This window comes from Littorina saxatilis, linkage group LG1 (genome assembly GCF_037325665.1).
Source record: "Littorina saxatilis isolate snail1 linkage group LG1, US_GU_Lsax_2.0, whole genome shotgun sequence".
Classification (NCBI taxonomy): domain Eukaryota; kingdom Metazoa; phylum Mollusca; class Gastropoda; order Littorinimorpha; family Littorinidae; genus Littorina; species Littorina saxatilis.
The window spans coordinates 56510572-56534274 of record NC_090245.1 but is presented as its reverse complement, the minus strand read 5'-3'; the positions used below and the strand labels follow the sequence as shown (position 1 = coordinate 56534274).

Genomic DNA, 23703 nt, shown 5'->3' with positions numbered 1-23703 from the left:
TGAAACTTGATTGCTGCTCGGCTAGCACACGGCTTTGATTGTATTGTCTAGAACGGGATCAATGTATAGTGAGACTACTTGCGGTGAGGGCCAATGGCATAACGAGTAGCAACCGAACAGTAATCTGTATTAGTTACAAGATAAAACTTTACCATCTCAGTTTCAATGAGAAATGCGTTGTCTGCCTGAAAACAAGATTATTGAAAATAATGAACATATAATACCATGTGAAAATATGAGGCACGTCCAGGGCCGGACTAGGCGAAGAGGAGGGGGGGGGGGTTGCTAGAGGTGGTCCAGGGGGATATCCCCCCTGGCGGCAGGGGCGGATCAGTTCATTTTATGGGGGGGGGGGGGGGGGTTCAAAAGTATATTGTGAAGATATGGGTGTGAAGGCGCAAAGCGCCGAGCCGACGGCGCGAAGCGCCCAGCTTGCTAGGGGGGTCCGGGGGCATGCTCCCCGGAAAATTTTGAAAAAAAGGAAGCAAAATGGTGCAATCTGGTGCATTCTGAGGATGATCATTACTAGTTTCAGGCAGCAGATTTTGTCACTGATTATAACCCCCAAAATTGAAACTCAATGTAAAATAAAGAAATGCATACCTCATTCAATATTTTTATATTTTTATATTTTTAAGGTGGGTCCGGAAACCCTAGAAACCCCCCCGCCCCTGGGCGGGGTCAAGGGGCAGAGCCCCTTGTGGGGGTCAGGGGGCGAAGCCCCCTGAAGCTGATGGGTAGGTCATATTCTGAGATAAGAAAATGGTCGCTCCTTGCATGAAACGGCATAAAATAAGCAATAATAAAAAAAATGTTTTAAATAAGTAAGGTACATGTTCAGGCTAGGGGGGGGGGGGGTTGCGCAACCCCCATAACCCCCCCGGTAGTCCGGCCCTGCACGTCGATATGATGTAACACTGACTCGGTGACACTGACAAGCTCGTCGTCTAAAAGATAAATGATGCTAAAAAAAACAAATATTGTGAAAGGCTTTAGAAATGGACTGAAAGAATTCCGTTATAAAAATAAAAAAAAATAAAAAGAGCCACTTATAATGTCTATAATGTTCTCCCGCTGGTCCGAAGCTCTGCGCACCAGGGTCATTTTATTGTCGGGTACGGTTTGGGTAGTTGTGGGAGACGGTAGATTACACCCTTTTAGAAGGGAGAGCACTGCGAGCCGATTTTGTTCCCATCGAAAGAACAAGCTAAGATGGCGGGGGTGCCACGTTCGGGCAGTTTCGAAGTCTTCATTCGACAACAGTGGTGTCCAGTCAGTGTTACGCTAAACGAAGACTCATTGACGCTGACCTTGACAGAACATCCCGAACAGATAAGTGCATTCAATGGCAGTTTGGATGCATCAAGCCATGGCTACGTGAATGGGAGTCCCGAAATGCCGGAGAACATCGCAGGACAGAAGCGCTTCGTTCGAGTGGTGAAAGAAGAGCAGAACGGACTGGGCATTAGCATCAAAGGGGGCAAAGAGAACAGAATGCCGATCTTGATCAGCAAAATTTTCAAGGGCATGGCAGCCGACAAGACGGAAAAACTGTACGTCGGTGATGCAATTATTTCTGTGAATGGCGAAGATTTGCGCGAGGCCACTCACGACGATGCTGTCCGCGCGCTGAAGCGGGCTGGAAAAGTTGTGGAAATGGAAGGTAAGTTTAGCCTGTACCGGTGCGCTTGCACCTGTGCACCGAATTTGCTTTTGTGATCCCAGTATGATTGTTTTATGGTAGGTTTTCAGTTGAAGCGTTGAGAGGCACGTCCAGGGCCGGACTAGGCGAAGAGGAGGGGGGGGGGGGTTGCTAGAGGTGGTCCAGGGGGATATCCCCCCTGGCGGCAGGGGCGGATCAGTTCATTTTATGGGGGGGGGGGGGGGGGTTCAAAAGTATATTGTGAAGATATGGGTGTGAAGGCGCAAAGCGCCGAGCCGACGGCGCGAAGCGCCCAGCTTGCTAGGGGGGTCCGGGGGCATGCTCCCCCGGAAAATTTTGAAAAAAAGGATGCAAAATGGTGCAATCTGGTGCATTCTGAGGATGATCATTACTAGTTTCAGGCAGCAGATTTTGTCACTGATTATAACCCCCAAAATTGAAACTCAATGTAAAATAAAGAAATGCATACCTCATTCAATATTTTTATATTTTTATATTTTTAAGGTGGGTCCGGAAACCCTAGAAACCCGTTGAGTATAACTGTTTTATCACCATTGTTTTATTGTTGTTCTTTGGCCATTTACGTTGAATGACTTGTTATACATTGACATTGATAGTTTTATTCTTCTTCTTCTTCGTCGTTCGCTAGATAGTTTTATTATAAGAACCTTTTTTTTTAATTCCTATTAACTCGATGTTCTTTAACTATGTTTGTAAATTGTTAGAGGATCTTTTAGTAGAAGTGTTTAACTGTCGAAGCTGCTTTTACCTAAGAGACCGACTGTATATTGTGCTGTTGTACTTGTCAGACTTGATTGTACCAAGTCCTTCACATGTTGTAATGCGCTTAGAGCCAAATATTTTTGTTTTTTGTAAGGGATAGGCGCAATATAAATACACTTTATTATTATTTATTATTAAGTATTTGGATAAACTCAAACTGCATGACTCAGGTCAGACAGAAAAATGATGATTATGAATGAGTCATCATGCTGCGAAGTCAAATTGATTGTATCCGATCTTGTTGCTGCTATTGAAGACTTTTATACCAGTGGTTCTTTTGCAGCCCAGAAGAAATTTGAGTAATGTACTTAAAATGGGAGTGTTTCTCACAAATTTAACAATAACATACAGCCACAGATCTTTGAATTTTCAGTTTCACAGTCTCAGTTCTTTAAGTATAACCTTCATTTAAACTTGAAAGGACAGTCTGATAGAAAACAGCATTTTTGCCAATTTCCAGGATAAAGAGCAAATCTTATTATTAGGCCAAAAAAAAAGAAGGTGTGGTTACGGTAACATAGCCAAAAAAATTAGGGTAGGAAGGTAGGCAATCAGTTGTTTTTTTTTTAACTTTTTTTTTCTAATGTGTACAAATTAAACCTACTTGACAGGGAAATAAGTGTGCGACTCGGGCGCTTTCGCTTTCATGGCGTTTTCTGCACTCGTTTTCTTGTGTGTTTTTTTGTTTTTTTGACAAATGTAATAAAAAGTTATAGGGTCGGCCCCTAAAAATAGGGTAGGTCGGGTTGCCGTAACCACACCTATTTTTTTTTTAGGCCTTAGTAATTTAGTTATACAGTAGTAAAACATATTTGGCATACAGGAACTTGAAGTATTGAATTGAGGCTGGCGTGTGTGGATCAAACTATTCTGTACATCTTTTTACAATTACATGCATATTACACGAAATGATGTATGTATCAATTGAGGTCTAACGAATGACGTCTCACAACGTGGGCGGTCGTCCTTGGCGGTCAAGAAAGCCGCCGCGATCATTGCGCAGACGACACTTCTAGACCGCCAATATTTTTTGTGCGCATCACGTGCTCCACATAAATCGGCCGGAAACGAAGCAATTGGGAAACCTGGATACAATGGAACTCACCTTTTAAGGACCCCCCCCCCCCCCCAATATAAGACTTCATCCATTTTAAGACCTTGCTTTTTCAGATGTTCTGTTCATAAGCTCTGTAAATTTACCTCCATTTTATTTTTAAGACTCCCTCCTTTTTAAGATCTGATTTTTCTCAGATTTATGAAAGTCTTAAGAGTGGGGTTCCACTGTACACTCTAAGTCTAACTTTTATTGAACCTTTGCATCAGTACATCATGTCTGATTTATGAGAAGAAGAATTAAGATCTTTTTTTTCTTTTCTTTTTTTTAAAGTGAAGTACCTGCGGGAGGTGACGCCTTACTTCAAGAAAGCCTCTCCACTCAGTGACCTGGGCTGGGGCAGTCAGGACTCGGCCCAGAAAGACGGTGCTAAAGCCAACTGGTCAGAAACGAAGACCATCCCTCTAAGACTGTGTTATCTGTGTCGCAACCTGACAATAAACGATCCAGAGAAGAAGACATTAGAATTGCATTCTCCTGACGGCAAAGGGATGTGTGCTCTGCGATTCCCGGACCCTGCAACATGTAGTGATTGGTTCAATGCCATCCATTCAAACGTTATGCTGCTAACACAACAGGCAATTGCGGAGGCCAATCAGATCATCAGCTCCGCCCCAAACCAGCGACATATTCGTCACATGGGTTGGCTAGCTGAACAGGTATGGTAAATTTGCTCTCTTCCTCTGTTTAAGAGAGTTGGGGGGCTGGAGGGTTTCTGGGATGGATTGTGCTACAGTAGGATAGATGAGGGGTGGTTGGGCTTGAGTTTGATACAGGTCAGACACAGGTTGTAAAGCAGCTGTGGGGCGAAAGAAAGAAATGAATAAAACAGGAGCTGAGTTTGCTTTTATTCACTACAAACTGTAGTTTTACTTTTAGTGGTGTGCAAAGACAGAATAATGCTACTGCTGCAACTAATCTGGTTCTGAGTGACAGCTTTTATTTCTGAAGTGCTGTTCACGTGGCAGACTTGCAACTAACTTTTCCCCAACTTTAGTCATTTGAAAATCTTAACCGAGTCGTCAAGGCCAAGTTGGCGAAAAGTCTGCCATGTGAACGACCCCAGCAATTTAGGTAGGATTTATGCCAGTTTCAGCAGCGACTCCAAAACTCAGTGTGACTTGTCAAAGACTTTGCGCAGACTTTTCTTATCGCGCTTTCTGATTGGTTAGCTCTAGCCAACCCACGCTAATGCAGTTACTTCCCTTCTCCGGAAAACAACGAAGACGACAGGACAATCCCGAATGGCACAGTCTGGCGAGAATCGCCGCTTAAAACTAGTTTGTGCTGTTTACATGGGCAGCGATTTTGATTTGACTTTCCACCGACTAAAATCGCTTGAATATTGGGATAAAGTTGGTTGCAAGTCTGCCATGTGAACAGCACTTCAGATGACTTGGCACTAATCAGCTCACATGGTTACTTTTCTCTTACTCCTAGTCTTACTGTGATGTTTCTAAAGATCACTAGTTGGTCCACAGACTGATCTGTAACAAACTAACATACAGTGTAAGAAAATGCATGAAAAGGAAAACTTCAGATACATCCGAGTTCTGATTATCTTGCATATTTTCCCTCGGGTCGATTTTCAGGTATTAACGAGCCTTTGGCGAGGTAATACCTGAAAATCGACCCGAGGGAAAATATGCAAGATATTCAGGACGAGGTGTGTAAGCTATTTATCCCATTACTCCGACGTTTTCATTAAAAACACTTACTTTTTCCACTAAAACCTGCCCGTGCCTGTTTTCAGCTTGCCAAAAGCCTCCGCAGTCGAAATTCATGTCAATGAATTCATGCGCAAAGCTAGTTCCCATTTGTCAGCATAATGGACGGCGTCATTCGACTTGTATGTGGACATTCAGTCATTCATATTGCTTATAAAAAGATCTATCTGCTTTTACATTTTGAACGTCATTTTAAAATATCCCTGTGTATATTTGACATCGGCTTTCGTTATACTCAATTCGGCATACCGGGTTTAATATTTTTACCAGAATTGCGCACGATAATGGCAGCGCAACAAATTCAGTTCGGGCCGTGCTGGTTTGATCGTTGACCCAAGTCAGTTTGTAAGCAGTGTTACTGTTTGTCAGTCGGGATAAAAATGTTGGCTGTCAAGTGTCATCGCCCTGTTCTGTTTCGGTTTTCACACGTGGATCACTTACATATTCAGTCGTTGGGTTTAGGTGAGCCAAAGCTTCAATACTTCGCCTGTTGTAGACGTTAAGCAATAAAGCTTGGAAGTTGTATGTCGGCACTGAGAGTCGGTCGCGGTACATCGCTTTCTACTGTGTCCCGGTCTTGAGTTTGAACACCTAAGGTTGGATACATCTAACACCTCACATCCTCTGCTCTTCCCCATATATATCTTAACTGTATCTCCAACTTCTTTTCGTCTTCTTCTTTTCATTTTGATGCCACTCCCTCATTTGTCGCTGAACCCCGCAGTTGACTCTACTCGGATTCACACAAGCCCGTCTAGCAGACGACAGTTCGAACAGTCTTGAACAGCACGGTTGCAAGCAGATTCAGCTATCAATCGAAGCATTACACTTAAAGCCAAAGCACATAACCAAATGAGAAAACCTAACGTTTGAGTTGACTTCATGGTGACTCTTCTGATTATTTTTTTGGCGTTGGAATGGATCTCAACGGGTTCCCAGCTACGACAACTTTTCCAGAGTTATGCACCGCAGGCATGCCTTCGACAATCGATGTCAGTTTCAGATTGAGTTTTCGAACTACCAGGTGACTGGGTTGTGTTTTGATTGCTCTCTCTCTCTCACGGTTCTGTGTAGATGGCTGTCTGTGTAAAAATTAGGGAGTATCGTCGACCCTTGATCCCACTCGCGATACTCGTTGAACATGCCTTTGACCATGCAGTGGCTTCGGCCAGCAAAATATCTCGACTCCGCTCTTTAAATCCATGCAGAATATGCGTATCGTTTGAAGTATTCTTTATTTTCTCAATATTGACGCATGTAGGCCAGTACCTATACGTGATATTGACTTTGACACCACAAAATATTTCAGTCGTATGTTGAAAAAAGTAGTCCATCTGTAAACTCTGAATATGCAGATGACCTCTATAAATTATTCAATTGTACTCTGAAATCAAAGACAATGACAGTTGAGATCAAAACTCGGTTGTGATGGGTTATCCATCTGGTTGTGATGGATTATCCAGAATAATCAACTCCTCAGCTAACAGAGACAAAGAGGCAGGTCATGGGATAAATATATATATGTATGATAGAAAGATTTAAGTGAGCAAAAAGTTTTCGATCTGTGCTCACTGGGTTTATGTGTATAGAGATAATACTGTCGTGAGTTTCATGGAAACCATAGTTCGTAATGTCTTTTATTTCCAAAGAAAAGAACTAAAACTTGATTATTGCATGTGGACTACATAGATAAATAACTATGCATACATGAAAGTTTGAAATTTTCAAGTTTCCATAAGCGACAATCCTAAATGAGAGAATTAATCGATTGTCGATCGTGCGTTGCAGAAGAATCGAAAATTTCATAATGGCGCCGATCATGAGAACACATGTGCTGCTCAAACTTTGCACCAGATCAAGCTTTAATCAGCAAAATATCGCAAAATTCGTCGATGAATATATGCTACAATTGTCAAAAAAGATTTTACAGGTCTCAAACAGTGAAGATACAGCGTGGTCTGTCGTGAGTTACGTCTCAAAAACCGGAAACGAATACGATTGGGTGGATAAATTCTCATTGTCTATTCACATGACCGGGTCAAACGTCATGAATGGAACTTTCCACGGTGTTCCCGCGATCTCACAACGCGTGTGTGATAGGCAATGCGGGATTTGTCGTCTGCTGTGGCCATGCTTTCGTGCATTACAGATGGAAACGAAACAAGGGTGGGGTACATTCAAGCGCGATTATAAGCTGAAATAAATTTGTTTCCTACCGTAGTGCTGTGTTTTGAAAACCTAAATGTTGTTGAAATAAATAAATAATGACTTTGAATAACTTTGAGGTTTCCTTTGTTCAGCAGATCGCATTTTTTGATGAAGTTGAAACCGGAAACGACGGTAACCCACGATTACGTGTTTTCTTTGCCGATCAAACTCCCAGAAGAAGAAAAATAGATGTAATTCTTGAGTGTGTATGTCGAGAATAATCCTTCAGCTGACCCATAAACATCACAATAAAATTCACAGAGCTTTGTTCTCCATTATGTACAGCTGCAACACAGACTGGTGTATTTTTGTCCCAGTTTTAGGTGCTGTTTTGGGGGCATTTTGGCTAAAAATTAAATCGTTTAAAACCCACAGCAATGTTTGGAAACCCAAACTTGGTTGTTACAGTAAGTCAAATCCATCCCCTTTGACATCAAAGCATCCCCTTTGTCATCCATTGCTCAGAGATATTGTGACAGTCATTTAAAGTTGACAACCCATAGTATTTCCCAGTATCTAGGACGTGCACATATATATAAAAAAAATGATATATACATACAGTGTCTTAAAGGGAAGGAGGTCTTAAAAGGGGGGTTCCATTGTACACTATCACCTGTTGCTGTATTTCAGTTACCTGGTGAGGGCGGAAGTCCCACGTGGAAGCCAGTGTTTATGGCACTGACAGACAAGGACTTGGCGCTGTATGACACGGCCCCTTGGAGCAAGGAGGAGTGGGCCACTCCCTTTCAGGACCATCAGTTGCTGGCCACAAGGTTATTACCTACAGAATGTTGTGTTGTTTTTAGCTGATAAGATCAAGAAAAAAATTCAGTGTTTCTAATTCCCCAATCAGCGCTATTGGCCTTCTCGACCTAGAACTTTTTTTTTTTATCCTTCCAACCAAAAAAATTGTAAATGACAAAAAAATGATTTTGCAGACTTAGTTACATAATATATATATTTTATATTATTTAGGTGTAAATAAATTTGCCTGATTAACCATGGTACACTATGACAGTGGTACATGTACTGCATGTGATTTTAACTAAATGTGACAGGGAGACTACTGCGTCACCTCTAACAGCAGGCTCTCTGCGGGGTTGTCTGCCAGCCTTAACGGCTTGAGCGTTGACTATTTTGAATAGCTCAATGTTTCTTATACGTCAGTCGCCGGTTAGACACCTGTCAATTGTAGAGAACTTCCTGTTTGTGATGGGGTCTGGCTGCTGCTGTCTACTTGTATGCTCGTGGACATCCTGCTTGCTGCCGCGCGAGCAGAGAAATATTTTCCCTCTTTATCTCAGTGATCGCGCTAGGTATTTTTCAAACCGGTATGACGTCATGAGCTGGCTACAAGGCTCTCACGAAAATCGGTAAGCTTGCCAAAGATTTTTGACGTCATGTTTGACACCTTGACATCAAGTGTCATCAATGGAGACATAATCGCAACATTGTAGCGCTGTCACAACAAGCCATCCAAATCTCTCTCTCTCTCTCTCTCTCTCTCTCTCTCTCTCTCTCTCTCTCTCTCTCTCTCTCTCTCTCTCTCTCTCTCTCTCTCGTACTGACAAACGATTTTTGTAATTACTACTTTTTTTTTTACCGGTCAAACCAAATAACAATCGGTACGTCTGACCGACATCCACTTTTTTTCCGGTATTGGCGAATCTTAACCGGTAAAATACCGGAAATTACCGGTAAACGCGATCCCTGTTTATCTTCACTGCGCTGGCTGCAAAATCCCTCACGCGGAGGAGCTTTTAGACAGGCCAGGCACAGGTTGTCCCGAGGTGCACAGCAGTTTTTGTAGGGCTGAGAAATTAGCTCTAAAATCTCAATCCTGTTAGAATGGCTTTGCCTCCAAAGGTGATTATTGTGCTTCGGGCACTCAGTTACAAAAATGTGACATTTTGTTGACAGGTTGGTGCATTGTGGCAAGCAGAACAGCCAGCTGAAGGGAGCTGATGTCTTATCATTTGGGACACGTTCTGGAACACGCAACGGAGTGGAGACACACATATTTAGGGTGGAGACTCAGCGTGACCTGGCCCACTGGTCTCGGGCCCTGGTGCAGGGTTCTCACGGTGCAGTCAGCCTTGTCAAAGAAGTGACATGCCGTGAGTTTTTTTCGCCAGTTCTTTTACGAATGATGCAGGGGTAGTGCTCATTAAAAAAATTGGGCATAAATATTGCGCTTTTAGTTACCATATGCATTTGAACAATGTTGCTGCTGCAACAAAACAACAACAAAAAAACGGTTTCGTGTTGTTTGCAAGTAAATCACTCAAAGTCAGCTCGACCCCTGAATGACAAGTGAAAAGTGTATGATGTAAGCGTTATATTTTGAATTTTTCTTGGCTTGGTCATGCCTGAATCTTTTTATTTTGTACTTGATAACTTGCTTGCTTTTCTTTTGTTCATGTCTGAAGCTATGACTTTAAAGATGTCTTGAAATAAAACAGTACAATGGAAGGACAGATCATGACAGATGCTTAATATATGTATTATCGGTTAATATCGGTTTCTTTTGTTTTTCAACTTTGTTTATCGCACCCACAGTCATCTTGTAGTTAAGATTATTATTGGTGTTGCAGCCGTCAAGTGGAAGGACAAGAAGTGTCGCCTGGTGGTTCACTACGAGAGTGGTTTCACACTGTTCGAGGAGGTAGAGGAGGGGAGTTCAGGGGACCAGCGACCACCCCCCAACATCCTGTGGCAGTACCCGTACGAAAAAGTTCGCATGTCCGCTGACGATGGTCACCGCCTCTTGTGGCTGGATTTCACAGATGATGGTGAACAGGTAAGATTGCTTTTCGGTGTGCTGTTTGTCTTTATCTGTTGCTGTTTTCCTCTACTGGTTGCTTTTAGGTTTCAGTTTCATCTTGGGAGTTTAAAGGTGCCTTTGAAAATACTGTCACTATCTCTCTTTCGGTGTTCCTAGTTACCCCAGGCGCTGTATTTTCTAATGGTGTGTGTGTGTGTAGAGCCATGGGTTGTTTTTCAGAAATACAAAAGAAACTTGTAATGAGAAGTGTGATCACTGTCTTAAAGTTTTTGTATGCAGTCATATACTACGGATGTGTGTTCTGATGTAAATTCCACAGTCATGTTACAACTTACATGTTATGTTGTGTCTGACTGTTAATTCAAGAGTTTTTGCATGAGCCTTTTATTTTATATTTTTCAGGAGCTTGACCTGAACACTTGCCCCAAGCCGATTGTCTTCATCATCCACACCTTCCTGTCTGCCAAGGTCAGTCGACTCGGACTGATTGCTTGACCTTGACCTTCAGTGACTTCTGTGAAGGACTTCCTATCTCAGGCTTCAGACCATCCCAACAGTGAAAGTAAAGGGACATCTTTACTCAGCAAAATCCAGTGTATTTATTATTATGCTATTTAAGGTCACAGTTACTGGACTTTTAGCTGGAATCTTGTTGATAAAGGCTATCCTATGTATATTATATGTATGTGCTGCTAGTTTTACCGACCAATCAGGTTTGCCACATTTGACACTTGATATCCATTGCTTGGACTTCTGATATCCATTGCTTGGACTTCTGATATCTATTGCTTCGACTTCTGCTACTGCTCAGTCTTTCCAGCATGCGTTTTTCTGAGATGAGTTCCTTTTCGAGTGCTGTTTTCCTTGTCATACATGAGTCGTAGAGAAATTGACCCTTAAGCCTCAAATTAATTGGGCGAAGTTTACTTCGCAAAGTCTACTTCTCGAAGCTGGTTGCACGATGCTTTGGCACAGAATTTTGAGTAAAAAGCCTGCGAAGTCGACTTAGAGCTTAAGTTGGGACAGGGTTTACATTTGCACTACTTCTGGCAGGACTAGGATGGTTCAGTCTTGTAGATTAGGCAAGGATTTTGCAAATTTGTGTTTGTAACAGTTCAAATTCTGACTATAAAAATAATCATGCAGTGATTGAACATCTGTCTTAGCAAAGCATGTTGCTTGGTGAATAGTGATCAGTGGTAAGAATAATTATGCTGTTTAAATATGTCTAGTTCTTAGCAAGGACATGTTTGAGTTCGACTGACTTTTTTTGAAAGGAAATTGTGTGTCGTGTTAATTGGAAAATAAGGTTGAATTGTTAAAAGCTTGTGTTGTTCTGCGAGTGTAAACTGTGATAATTCTGTTAACAGGAGAGGCTCTTTGAAGAACATTCACTGAGTAAAGGGAGAAAAGTATTTCTTTTGCTCTGTGGTCATTGGGGATGGATAAAAGCCAGTGCCCTTGCTACTGCTAATATTATGTTTTGCTAACGACCTTTGCCTGTGAACCTAAATTATTTATTGCCAATCACAAATGTGATAGTCCGAGATTACTTTGCATCTCAGTGATTCAATGATATGGTGCTTTTTCAGTTTGAATGTTGATTACATTTACAGAAAAGTCTGGCATTCATTTGATATGTCCCCTGCAAGTGAATAGTTGTGGGGGTTTGTGGGAGAATGTTCACGTGTGGTACTAGGTGGATGCTGGTAGATTGTTCCTTGAGGTTGTTGTGGCATATAACTCAGTTATACAAACCAAACCCTACCTTGGTGAGACCAAAGCTTTAGACATACCAAAGTGCATTAGCCCGAAGCTGAGGTTTATGCCCTCCTGTTTGATTCTGGTGTTGACCAGTCAAACTTTTATGCATTTGGTTTAGTCTGCAGTTAGCCCTGGCTTGGGGCACTGGCTCCTCACGTATTTAAGTGTTAGCATTTTGCAGATGCTGTTTGACCGTCTGTGTTGCAAAGTTACCAGCAGTTTGCATTGAGGTACATTATGTTGATCATTTGGGCCTGTGTATTTTGAGAATAAGCTGTGTGAAGACTAATTCTTAATGCGAGCGAAATCTATGTTATATAAGTTGACCTTGCATTGTTAATGGGCTTAAAATGACCAATAATGATTTCTTTGATATACCGTGGGCATGTCTTATATATGTTTGGATTTTATTTACTGTACTTTAAGTTCGGAATATATGAAGATAGAAACACATAGCGTATATGCATAGCTGTGTGTATGAAGGCTTGTAACTTATTACCTTTGCAGAACAGGATGAGACTGCTAGCAAAAATTGCGTTTAAAAACCGGGATGCAGTTGGTATTTCAAAAAGCAAATCATGGTCCGAAATTTGATAATTTAAAATTGTGTGAATCTAAGCTATCACGTGCTTTAAGAGAGGGGAGTCTGGAAGAGACAACGTTTATTAAAATGCGGAAGTTGTTATTAATCTACAGCGTTGCCTTTCTGCATGCTGTTGGAACTTAGCTGCTGTTGGTTGTTTTACAGTGATTGCATTTTGTATGCGGGAGTGTGTGTTGTGATGAATGGTGAAAAACTGATTATTGCTGTAGTAATGCAGATGAGTTGAGGAGTGAACAAAACTTGTTGGGCGTTCAGAAAGAGTGTTTTGAATATGCTGTAGTTGCATTGTTGTACTTTTTGTTTGTTTCTGTGTTGTTGTGAAACCCATTCAGTTTCTATAAAAAGAGCCAGGCATGTTTGTCAAAAATCTGTTATGCTGCCCGGTCTCAACATCAAAAGAGGAAAGTGTTTACTGCTGTTTTTGTTGTTTCATATTTTTTTCTAACTTGCTTGCTGATTTGTTTTAACTATTTTGCTCAAGTGATCACTGAATTTGCATGCTTGTAAAGATTTTTTCCACATGGTTGTGTGTGTCATTGTGGCTTTGATTGGTCTAGTCATTGTAATGAAAAGAATGGCATCAGTGTCCGTTTGGTTTGTTTCAAGCATCTTAGTGCAACCTGAATAACTAGATCCTGAACGTTTTTGTTCTCATCTTCTAGACATGGAAATCGTTAAATTAACTCACAGGTTTTCTTAAGTGTTGTGAAATTTGAAAAAATTATGAATCTTACAAGAGAGAGAGGCAGAGAGAGTGTATTTTTGTGCTCATGTTTGTGTTGCTAAAATTATGGTGCATACTTTTTTTTATTGAGGAGAAGAACATTGTTCGTAGGAACCTCATTTGTAGTGCATGCTTGTAGTGCATGCATTAAGTTGTATTTTAACTCCAACATTTTTTGTAACCTTACATTAGTGCATTACTTTGTTGAAAATATGTACCATTTTTTATTTCCATTTCTTGCTACAATCATGTGTGGTAGGAATTTTTAGATTCTTTGCTGTGTATACTTATTCAAATTTTTAGTCAGTATAGATGTTTATTTTGTAACAGATTGTCTCGATTGTGTATGAACCTGGTGAGCTTGTGTTGCTAGCATAAGTACCCGTGACTAAGGAAAGTGCATTGATAATGTAACACATACATGAAAATCTGTCATTTTTACAGAAACTTATTCTTTTTTCATTCTGCAGCATTACAGGCAATTTCAACAGACATAGAAGCTGATAAGATTCACCTACGAATTACCCAATGTAAGGTGTGTGTGTTGTTTTTTTTATACATCTCAGGTTCACCTGTTGTCATGATAAAAACAAGAAATCTTTTGCATTTCACTGTTGCGAGGATTGACATATGGGTTTTTTATTTTATTTTGTTGAAAGCCATCCTGTCAAAATGGTTTGTCGCAATGAATGGGCTGATTATGGCTGTGTTTTATTAAAGTATAACATAGAGTTGTGAATTTGCACTGAGGGTGCCTATTGTGGATCTGTTTAACATGGTCTGAATGTTATGAAGAACAACTGGATTGGTTTGCATCTCAGGAGAAGTTTAAAATCCCCAGAAATCCAATGTCATTCTGCAAAAACTTCAAAAGCCACCTAGTTATCTTTGGGCCAGTTATCATTTCGTCATGCTCAAATAATTCCTCTTTGTGTAAGGACAAAGTTAACGTTCATAATCACCAGAACTGTCCTGCATCATCCCTGGAAATTCTCAGATCGTGTGCAGTTCTTCTGCGTTTTGGGTTGCAACTCCTAACTCCCTTGCACAAATTGGATGTTACTTCATGGCTGCCCCCCCTCCTCCCTCCCCCCACACAATTTAGGCAGTTATACTCAGCATTCAGGGAGATCATGTGCACTTGAAATGAACATGCCCTTTTGAATGAGAAGACAGAGAATGTTTTTACGTGTTTGTTTTTCATCATTTTAAAAAAAAAAGCATTGTCTTGCGTTTTTCGTGATGAAAGAATCAATGAGGCTTCCACATTCAAAGCTGTGACAATCTGTGTATAAAGCATGAAAAATAGATGGTTTATTCTGAGGGTCATCGGATCATGCTCGGCATTGTTGTTTCCCTTCTGTGTAATAACATCCCTTTCTAAGACAACCCCCCAAATTCCCCAGGTAGATGAGCTGCACTCTTTGGATCAGGTTACAATGCGTACATGTTGTATTATACATCAGTTGGTGTTCCTTTGGTTTGGAGAACTAGAGCAATGTTAAACAATATAGCAGTGTTGTTTTTTTTGCTTTTTGCTTTTCTTGTTTCATTGTTGTTTTGATTATGTATGCAAGCTTCATCCACTTCTGCTGATCATGTATAATTTCTTTTTCGGTACTCGTCAAACTCAAACTTTTTTTATAGGGTTTGTTTTTGGAGAACAGTTTGTCAAACATAAAACAAATATAAGACATTTGAAACACTTGAGCCAAACATAAAAGGAATAGTTTTTCATGTAACTTCCAAGTGGGGGAATGGTTATGTAAGAAGTTGTCACAGTAAACAAATCTTCATTTAAAGTTCTAGTATTTTGCCAAATGTAGTTCATCAGTAGTTCTCTCTCTGGCTGTTGCCGATGCTTACAACATTGTTGAAGCAATGCAAGTCCATTATTAGCTACACATGGTGTAATGTATCCACTACTGACCATAATGTGGGTTTTGTTGAGTTTGACTGGCAGTGTGTTGCCTGAATCTGTGTATAGAACACCGTTAGCATTGAAATGGCATGGAAAATGATTTTTTTCAAAAACCGGTGAATGCTGAAGAAAAAGGCAGATGAAGAGTGATTTTTATTGACTCACATGCGAAGCAAAAGAGAGTATGTACTCACCCGAAATGTGACCAACATAAGGTAGTGAACCACTAAAAGTGACCATATCTCATGGTAGAAAGAGCCAATAAGCACCATTGTACTTCCTATGTCTTGAATTAACAGCTTTGTGTTGCATGACCTTGGATGACCTTAACCTTGGGTCAAGGTCACATGTATTTTGGTAGGAAAAATGTGTAAAGCCGTTCTTAGTGTATGATGTCATTGCTAGGTTTAGTTATTTGACCTTGACCCTGAAGGTCAAGGTCATGTAAAGGTCAAGGTCAAGCATGTGAGTCGTATGGGCTTTGCCCTTCTTGTTTTTATTTACACTCTGAATTTACCTCGCTTGACGTAATTGTTCAATTTCAGCAGTCCTAGATCATGTAAGGGCTACTTGATAAATCACACACATTTTTTTTTTTTTTTAGAGGAGAGAAAGAGAGCGTTGTAACAATGTACTCTTTTATATTCTGTTTTTTTATTTATCAATCTAATGTTATCAGAGGTGAATATTTCTTGAGCAAGTTAACAGAAGAATGGACTTCAGTGTTTATAACCAGATAATCAAACCCTTTTACTTGTTTAGTTATAAAAAAAGCCACATATTACTGGAGAACTATAATGCTTGAGGCACCAGTACTTTTAATCATATCCCTTAAACAGATGTAAAATCTAAATATCAATCAATCAATATGAGGCTTAATATCGCGCGTATTCCGTGGGTACAGTTCTAAGCGCAGGTTTTTTTTTATTTTATTTTTATTTTATGCAATTTATATCGCGCACATATTCAAGGCACAGGGATTTATTTATGCCGTGTGAGATGGAATTTTTTTACACAATACATCACGCATTCACATCGGCCAGCAGATCGCAGCCATTTCGGCGCATATCCTACTTTTCACGGCCTATTATTCCAAGTCACACGGGTATTTTGGTGGACATTTTTATCTATGCCTATACAATTTTGCCAGGAAAGACCCTTTTGTCAATCGTGGGATCTTTAACGTGCACACCCCAATGTAGTGTACACGAAGGGACCTCAGTTTTTCGTCTCATCCGAAAGACTAGCACTTGAACCCACCACCTAGGTTAGGAAAGGGGGGAGAAAATTGCTAACGCCCTGACCCATGGTCAAACTCGCAACCTCTCGCTTCCGAGCGCAAGTGCGTTACCACTCGGCCACCCAGTCCTCATATCCTCAAATAACTGAGACTAGAGCACGTATCTGTTCAAATAGGACATTGATGTGAATAAATAATTAGTACAATACAATACAATACAATGATACAATAATCCTTTCCATGAGAAAAGCATGCTTTTAATTAATGTCGTTTTCTTTTCATTTAACCATCATTCACTTTTAACCAGGTACAATCTGTAATGAATAATTGTATGTGAACATGATTGGTATATGTTTAAAGTAGCTGTGAAAAGAGCTTGATCAACCCAGATTACATGAGTGCCTTTGTCTTGTGTTGACCCCTGACCCCTCATTGTGCATTCATCATTTTCATACAGTGTTTCTCATTGCTGTGCCCTGCTTGCAATTGTTGCCTTTCTTCCATTAACCCTAGTAGTCCAATCTGTTTTACTTTCACATTTTTGGCGAATATATTGTTTTTACTATCCCCACTAAACCTAAGATTCAGTCAACTGCTTTTAAAAAATGTTTAAATTTCTTTTTTAACCAATGGACCAATTGACTTGCTATTTATTTTGTATTTTTTTAAAGATGAAGCTAAAGAGTCATTCTAAGTTTTATTTTAATCAAATGAAGTCAGTGCTGAAATATGATGTTGAATTGTGATGTTAGGGCTGTAATAGACAATTTTTGGAAATAACTCCTTTGGGTTTGTAGGTGATGTGGAAGAGTGACTTTTTCTTGCACAATCTCCGACAAACAACAGATGGACCAATCACTAGTAAGGGATTTGTCGAAAACACACGGACCGGAGCACATGTTTCCGACAGACCTCTCACTAGTGATTGGTCCATCCTTTGTTTGTCTGAGGTTTTGCAAGAAAAGGTCACTCTCCCACATCCCATACAAACCCAAAGGAGTTATTTTCGGAATTCGTCTAATTAGCCAAGTTTTCATACAACATTTATTTATCACGTTTTTTGTATCCTACATACTTATTTCTTTTCTCAGCCTTTTGATTGCTTTCAAGCTTCAAGCACAGACAAGGAAAACTGTTACCATCTGAAATTATATTAAATGCTTTGGCCATCCAAATCCCTTCAATTTAACAAGACTTTTTTCAAAAAATAATTTTGTTTAATACATGTACTGCCATCAAAAATCGGTTTTTGAAAATGCATTTAAACCAAATCACTTATTGCCAACTTCATGTGTACGTTTTTTAAAACGTTCTTTAGTACATGTATGTATTCCTGTGTTTTGTGCTGCAGTTGTGTGAGATTGTAGAAGTTTTGTGAAAAGTTGGTGCGAGAAGTGTACTCAGAATATAGAATCAATCAGGTCTTCCCTCTTTGTGTTTGGTGCGTGCTGGTCTGGCGTTTCCTCTCATAGACCTTTTTGTCTAATTTGTTATTGTGACAAGTGATGTTGCTTAGCTCTACACTCTTTTCATTTATTTTACTGCATGCTTCGACTTCTCTGGAACATGTTGTTGTATTAAATGGTAAATATTTATTTTAGGATAATATTAATACATTTGATGCAATAAAGTCTATAAAACATAAGAGTTTATTTGTTTCAGTGTTCATGCAGTACGTGTTTTATACACACATGCACACACATATACACACCCATGAATAATGCACACAAAAACTCAACAATCTGTCCATCTCACACATATATATCTTCAGACAATGCATGCATGTAAAACAGCAATCAAAATGAACTCTTTCTGTTTCTCACATACAAACTCAGAGAATGCATGTGCTTAGCTATGAAACTTAACTTCAAGGCTCACACATGTATCTTCAGAGAATGCATGCACTTGTCCATAACAGAGCAATCACTGACTCTTTCCACCTCGAGCATACATCTTCAGAGAATTTATGTACTGAATATTACCAAAACAATCAAACTCGGCACTAACTTTTACATTGATACATACATTTTCACAGAGCTGAATGCATTCAACAAAACAAAACAAAACACTTTCTTCGTCACACATACAACTCAAAAGAATTAACTACAAGAGAGCAATCAAATCGAACTTTCCATTTCACGTACATATCTTCAGAGAATTCAAGCACTCAACCATGGTAGTCAGATGAAACTCTGCCCCCCCCCCCCCCCCCCCCCCCCCCATCATACATAAATCTTTAGAAAATTCACGCTCTAAACTACATCAGTGCTATCACATGTTCTCAGGCCACAACATTGAACCATCCTGGAAACTAGACGATGGCACTACTCACACATCCACATGAGTGTACTTTTCATGTGCCCTAGTGTTCACAAGTTTCAACAAGGTTCCCAACTGATTTCCTGGACCTGCTACAAAGGTGGAGGGGAAGGCTCCGCCCTACGACCGAATGATGTTACACACGCTAAACATTCACATGAGTGTACTTTTCATGTGCCCTAATGTTCACAAGTTTCAACAAGGTTCCCAACTGATTTCCTGGACCCAGCAGTGTTACACTAGCTACACATCCACATGAGTGTACTTTTCATGTACTCTAATGTTCACAAGTTTCAACAAGGTTCTCAACTGATTTCCTGGACCCAGCAGTGTTACACTAGCTACACATCCACATGAGTGTACTTTTCATGTACTCTAATGTTCACAAGTTTCAACAAGGTTCTCAACTGATTTCCTGGACCTAGCAGTGTTACACTAGCTACACATCCACATGAGTGTACTTTTCATGTGCCCTAATGTTCACAAGTTTCAACAAGGTTCCCAACTGATTTCCTGGACCTAGCAATTTCCTGGACCTAGCAGTGTTACACCAGCTACACATCCACATGAGTGTACTTTTCATGTGCCCTAATGTTCACAAGTTTCAACAAGGTTCCCAACTGATTTCCTGGACCTGCTTCAAAGGTGGAGGGGAAGGCTTCACCCTGCGGCCTGGAGTAGACGACATGCAAGGTTTGCTCCCATTTCACTGGTGCTACAATCTGTGCTGTCAATAGCTCAGCTACTTTGGAGGGATGCCTGAACCGAGCCCCTGTGACGTTGCTGTACACAGGAATCTCTGGAAAGCGGAGGGTCACTTTCTCGAGGGCTTTCTTCACTGGTTTCTGGGCGGGAGACATTAGCCCGGTGTGGAAGGCGCCGCTGACAGGGAGTCGTTTCGTGCGACGGATTCCAAACGTTTTTGCATGCTGCTCAACGAAATCCAGCGCCTGAAAAAATGGGAGAAAGTTGTCTGAGAACCTCTCTTGATTTAGACACTTTTTGTGGGAAAAACATACTGTTTTGTGCAGAGGAAGCAGCTGTTCGGTTGTGTTGCCATCAGGCAAAGTGAAATACACAGAGACAAACAAACCAACAACAAACACAATACAAAGAAGTAAAGTGTATGCATGCATATAAAATGTTCTGTTAGAGCTACAGATTCCAAGTGCACTGTCTCCATTGCAGTTACTGTTCCTTCAATCTTCAGCTCATTCATTTTTGTTCAAGTTGGTTGTGTTTTTTTGCTGTTATTTGAAAAACAGGTTGGTAAACTATTTTGTTTGGGACCAAATCAAGTCTTTTTTCAGTACAAGAATGAGACATCCATGTGCACTTGCAAAAGCGTGCCAATAACTATGATCACAAGGCTATTGTCATTAGTATGGGACAGACACTACCTGACCGCAACACTGACAATGATGCAAATCAGAAAAGACATTCATTCTTTTTGAATGAGGCTACATATCAGCAGCTAAAAAGGGAACTTCATTTGGGTGTTCAGTCGAACCTGCCCATTTTGACCACCCCACAGAAACCCTGAAGAGGTTCTTTCTTATAAATTCACCTTTCCATACCGACCATCTGTCTTTCAAGACCACTTTTGTTTTGTCCATTTGCTGGTCATTATAGACAGGTATATATCTGTTTCATAAGTGTTTGTCTGTTTGTCTGTCTGTCTATTTCAAGACCTTTGAGTCAACGTTCTAGTAAATGTAAAATTTTGTTTTGTCAATAATAAACGTTCCAATTACCTACCATTCTTGTTTTTTGGCTCACGTAAGTGTAGCCTATGCGATCGTAACTTTGTCTGTCTGTGCGTGTGTGCGTGTGTATATCTGTGGTAGAAACTTTAACATTTGAAGACGTCACATTATGGCGTAAGAGGGTTAGACGTCACGCGAAGGAATTACTGAAAGTCTCGGTCATTGTTATTTTGAGCGGGCCGAGACTAGTTGGCAGTCGTGTCCCTGTAAGTTACAGGCTACATGCAGACAGACAGATCTAGTGTCTCGCTTTCTTGCACAGTGTCACCAATGCTTACTGTGTGTGTGTGTGTGTGTGTGTGTGTATGTGTGACGGAGTGATTGAGTTTGTGTTACTGTTTGTCGATTTCTTACGTTAGCCTTGAAGGCTTCGCCTCTTGTTTTATTCTGAATTTTGGAACGTTAGCAGTCAATCTGTTTTGGGATTTTTATAGACAGGTTCGATTGTTCTGTCATCAGTAGGGCCTTACACGTACTCACAGCAGGTACCAGTGTATCAAAAATCCTTACCTCTGTGTGTCCTGCAATGACCTTGCACTCAGGGTACAGGTAGTTGGCCACCTGGCAGACTGGGTCGTCAATGTTGCAGCGCTGCTTGCAGTATTCCCGTGCTGCCAACATCGCTGTTTTTAGTTTGGAGCTGTGGTTCAAGAATGTGGTCATCATTCCGCTGGGTACCTCTTCTGATGCTTTCTGCATGGCTTCTGCTCTTATACGCACCACCTCCACAGCTGCAACAAGGTAATATCTCAGGTTTATCTCAACTAGTCACGGAAAACAAGAACTGAAAATTTTACTTGAAAATTGACTACAGTGGTACCTGCCATGCAAGGACACCCTTGGGACCAAAGTGTCCTTAGATTGCAGGTAGCCTGTCATGACGGGTATATTTTTGTAGAGGTAACAGACAAATGGACAACAGGTGTTCATTGTGATAGGTGTCCTCTTATCCGAGGGAGGGTATGTGCGTAGAAATATTCACTATAATAATAATAATAAAGGACCTCACGCCACAAATACCACTGCACCATGTTCAAAATGCTGCAGTTTACTTGCACACGTACACTCATGTTTGCATGCATGTTTTCAAACTGTTAAAAAATATCAGATCAGAATCCAGCTTTATCAAGGAAAGTACAGAAATCAACCAATGAACAACTGGAAGTCTTACAACCCTACAGCAATATAATTGATGTTCTAAGCAAGAATGTGGCAGGTTTTGAATGAAAGAAAACACTCCTACACATCCTGAATATCTTTTTCACTTTGAAATAAAAATCATAAAAGCAGTTGTACGTGTGTGTGTGTGTTTCAAAGAGGAAGCACCTACCATCAGCAAAAGACATCACTTCAGCAAAGACCAGGGCTGCAAACTCTCCGACACTGAATCCTGCTGTTCCAACACATGTTTCAATTGCCTGAAAACAAAACAGTTTGGGCACTGTGAAAGAACAATAAAAACAAACAAGCAAAATCACAACAACCTGCTTCATCTGATCAGGTTGACCCATGCATTTCCCCCCAGACTGCCAAATATTGCATGCTCCATAATCCAGTTCCTGTACGCAGATCCCTGAAACACCCGCAATACACAATGCTATTGCTAGTTAATTGCTACCCATGACGCGTATCTGTTTCCATTTTTACTGGCTTTCTGAAAGGTTTAAGCATTTGACATTTTGAAAAACTTGTATCAGTTACTTTGCTATGATTTGCAACACACAAATTTATCATTTTTTCAGATAAAATGCTCTTGAATCTTTCTCAGATTACTCTGAGCCTATAGCAGTGCAAGTGCTCTTAAAAGCTACCAGTTTTGCACAATGACACATTTTAACCACGAATTTTGACCAAAAATATTCACCAATTAATAATGCATGTCTATGATGATCTATATCTGTTGTTTGACGTTACTATTCTTGCGTAGCCACTCGTTCAGGGAAAAACAGCAAGGCGCCATGACTGACAGATCATACGATTTCACAAAACAATGTCTCTCTCTAGGTTTTTTAATTTTTCTTCACCTGGTGACTATCTTTTACAGTCTGAAAAGCTGAGGCATGTGCCTTTGCATGCCAGAGTTCCATGTACGTGACACGCAAGAATCACCGCTCAAGTGTTCAAACGACAGACCTAAATAATTAAATTATTATACTGAGACAGACAGATTCCATACCTCAGGGTTTTGTTCCTTGAGCTTCTCGATGGCAGCCAGCGATGACACCAGAATGGCTGGCTGACAGTGGACGGTCTTGCTGAGACTTGACAAAGGCCCTGAGAGACACATCTTTAACAGATCATATCCCAGCACGGCACTTGCTTCCTCAAACAGATCGCTTGCTTGCCCGTACCCTAACGTGTCCTGTCCCATGCCCACAAACTGGCTGCCTTGTCCTGGGAATAAGACGATGGAGGTTGCGGATGGGTCAACACGAGGCCTGAAGGCCTTGCGACTCTGAGTTCTTCGCCAGTCTTGGTACTTTTCGGTGTCTGAAGGAAAATGTTTAGAACATTCAACAGCCGGGGAACTCATCGGTGCTGTTTCATTCATGTCTTTTATCAGCGTTTGAAGTTCGTCAGCATTGAGGGGAAAACCTGAAGACGCGGACGCAGGAGGTAAGACAGTCGCGCTGTCTTTAGCTGGAACATTTTGCACAGACCCTCGCATTGCTGAATCTCCAACATAATCTTCTACACTCAGTCCTTGCTTTGCTAACCGTCTCTTAAGGCGAATAGGTACTCTGTCAGCAGAAAAGTCATTCCCATCTGGAGGCGACGGTGGTCCACGAGCGTACGATCTTTGAAACTCATTGACAGCAAGCCTCTGGTACGTTACTTTGAACCGCAACATGGATCGTATAGCAGCCGACATGGCTTTGTAGCAGACGACGTTTTGATCTTCGAAATAAATTACGTTTGATTCTTCTTTCTCAATGAGATCACACCATCGTAAACCGAACAGCGATTACTCATTCTTATTTTCTTATCATCATGTCAAGTTTTATTAACATGTGGTGTGTCTGAAGAGCATATACAGTTGTCGAGTAATGTAAGAATCCTTCACACCATCACCATGCTGAAGTTG

At 40.7% G+C, this 23703-nt stretch overlaps 2 protein-coding genes across 2 annotated transcripts; one reads left to right on the top strand and one right to left on the bottom strand.

Moving 5' to 3' along the window:
- Positions 1 to 1065: 1065 nt before the first annotated feature.
- Positions 1066 to 18178, top strand: LOC138974798 (beta-1-syntrophin-like). The gene is made up of 6 exons (XM_070347530.1): positions 1066 to 1663; positions 3834 to 4219; positions 8126 to 8268; positions 9416 to 9612; positions 10090 to 10295; positions 10683 to 18178. The coding sequence occupies exons 1-6, from the start codon at positions 1213 to 1215 to the stop codon at positions 10773 to 10775; spliced, it is 1476 nt and encodes a 491-aa protein (XP_070203631.1). The 5' UTR covers positions 1066 to 1212; the 3' UTR covers positions 10776 to 18178.
- Positions 18179 to 18739: 561 nt separating this feature from the next.
- LOC138974805 (malonyl-CoA-acyl carrier protein transacylase, mitochondrial-like) lies at positions 18740 to 23703 on the bottom strand. Its single transcript, XM_070347536.1, has 4 exons — positions 22795 to 23703; positions 21949 to 22036; positions 21129 to 21349; positions 18740 to 19802 (listed from the first exon to the last, which is right to left on the bottom strand). The coding sequence occupies exons 1-4, from the start codon at positions 23488 to 23490 to the stop codon at positions 19407 to 19409; spliced, it is 1401 nt and encodes a 466-aa protein (XP_070203637.1). The 5' UTR covers positions 23491 to 23703; the 3' UTR covers positions 18740 to 19406.

Excerpts from the sequence above, each read along its gene's own strand:
- LOC138974805 (XM_070347536.1), bottom strand. The coding sequence starts at position 23,490 with ATGTCGGCTGCTATACGATCCATGTTGCGGTTCAAAGTAACGTACCAG. Across the intron at positions 21,350-21,948 it reads AGTGATGTCTTTTGCTGATG|CTGTGGAGGTGGTGCGTATA; the intron begins GTAGGTGCTTCC and ends ACCTTGTTGCAG. Across the intron at positions 19,803-21,128 it reads TCATTGCAGGACACACAGAG|GCGCTGGATTTCGTTGAGCA; the intron begins GTAAGGATTTTT and ends CCATTTTTTCAG.
- LOC138974798 (XM_070347530.1), top strand. The coding sequence starts at position 1,213 with ATGGCGGGGGTGCCACGTTCGGGCAGTTTCGAAGTCTTCATTCGACAA. Across the intron at positions 4,220-8,125 it reads TGGGTTGGCTAGCTGAACAG|TTACCTGGTGAGGGCGGAAG; the intron begins GTATGGTAAATT and ends GCTGTATTTCAG. Across the intron at positions 10,296-10,682 it reads TCACAGATGATGGTGAACAG|GAGCTTGACCTGAACACTTG; the intron begins GTAAGATTGCTT and ends TATATTTTTCAG.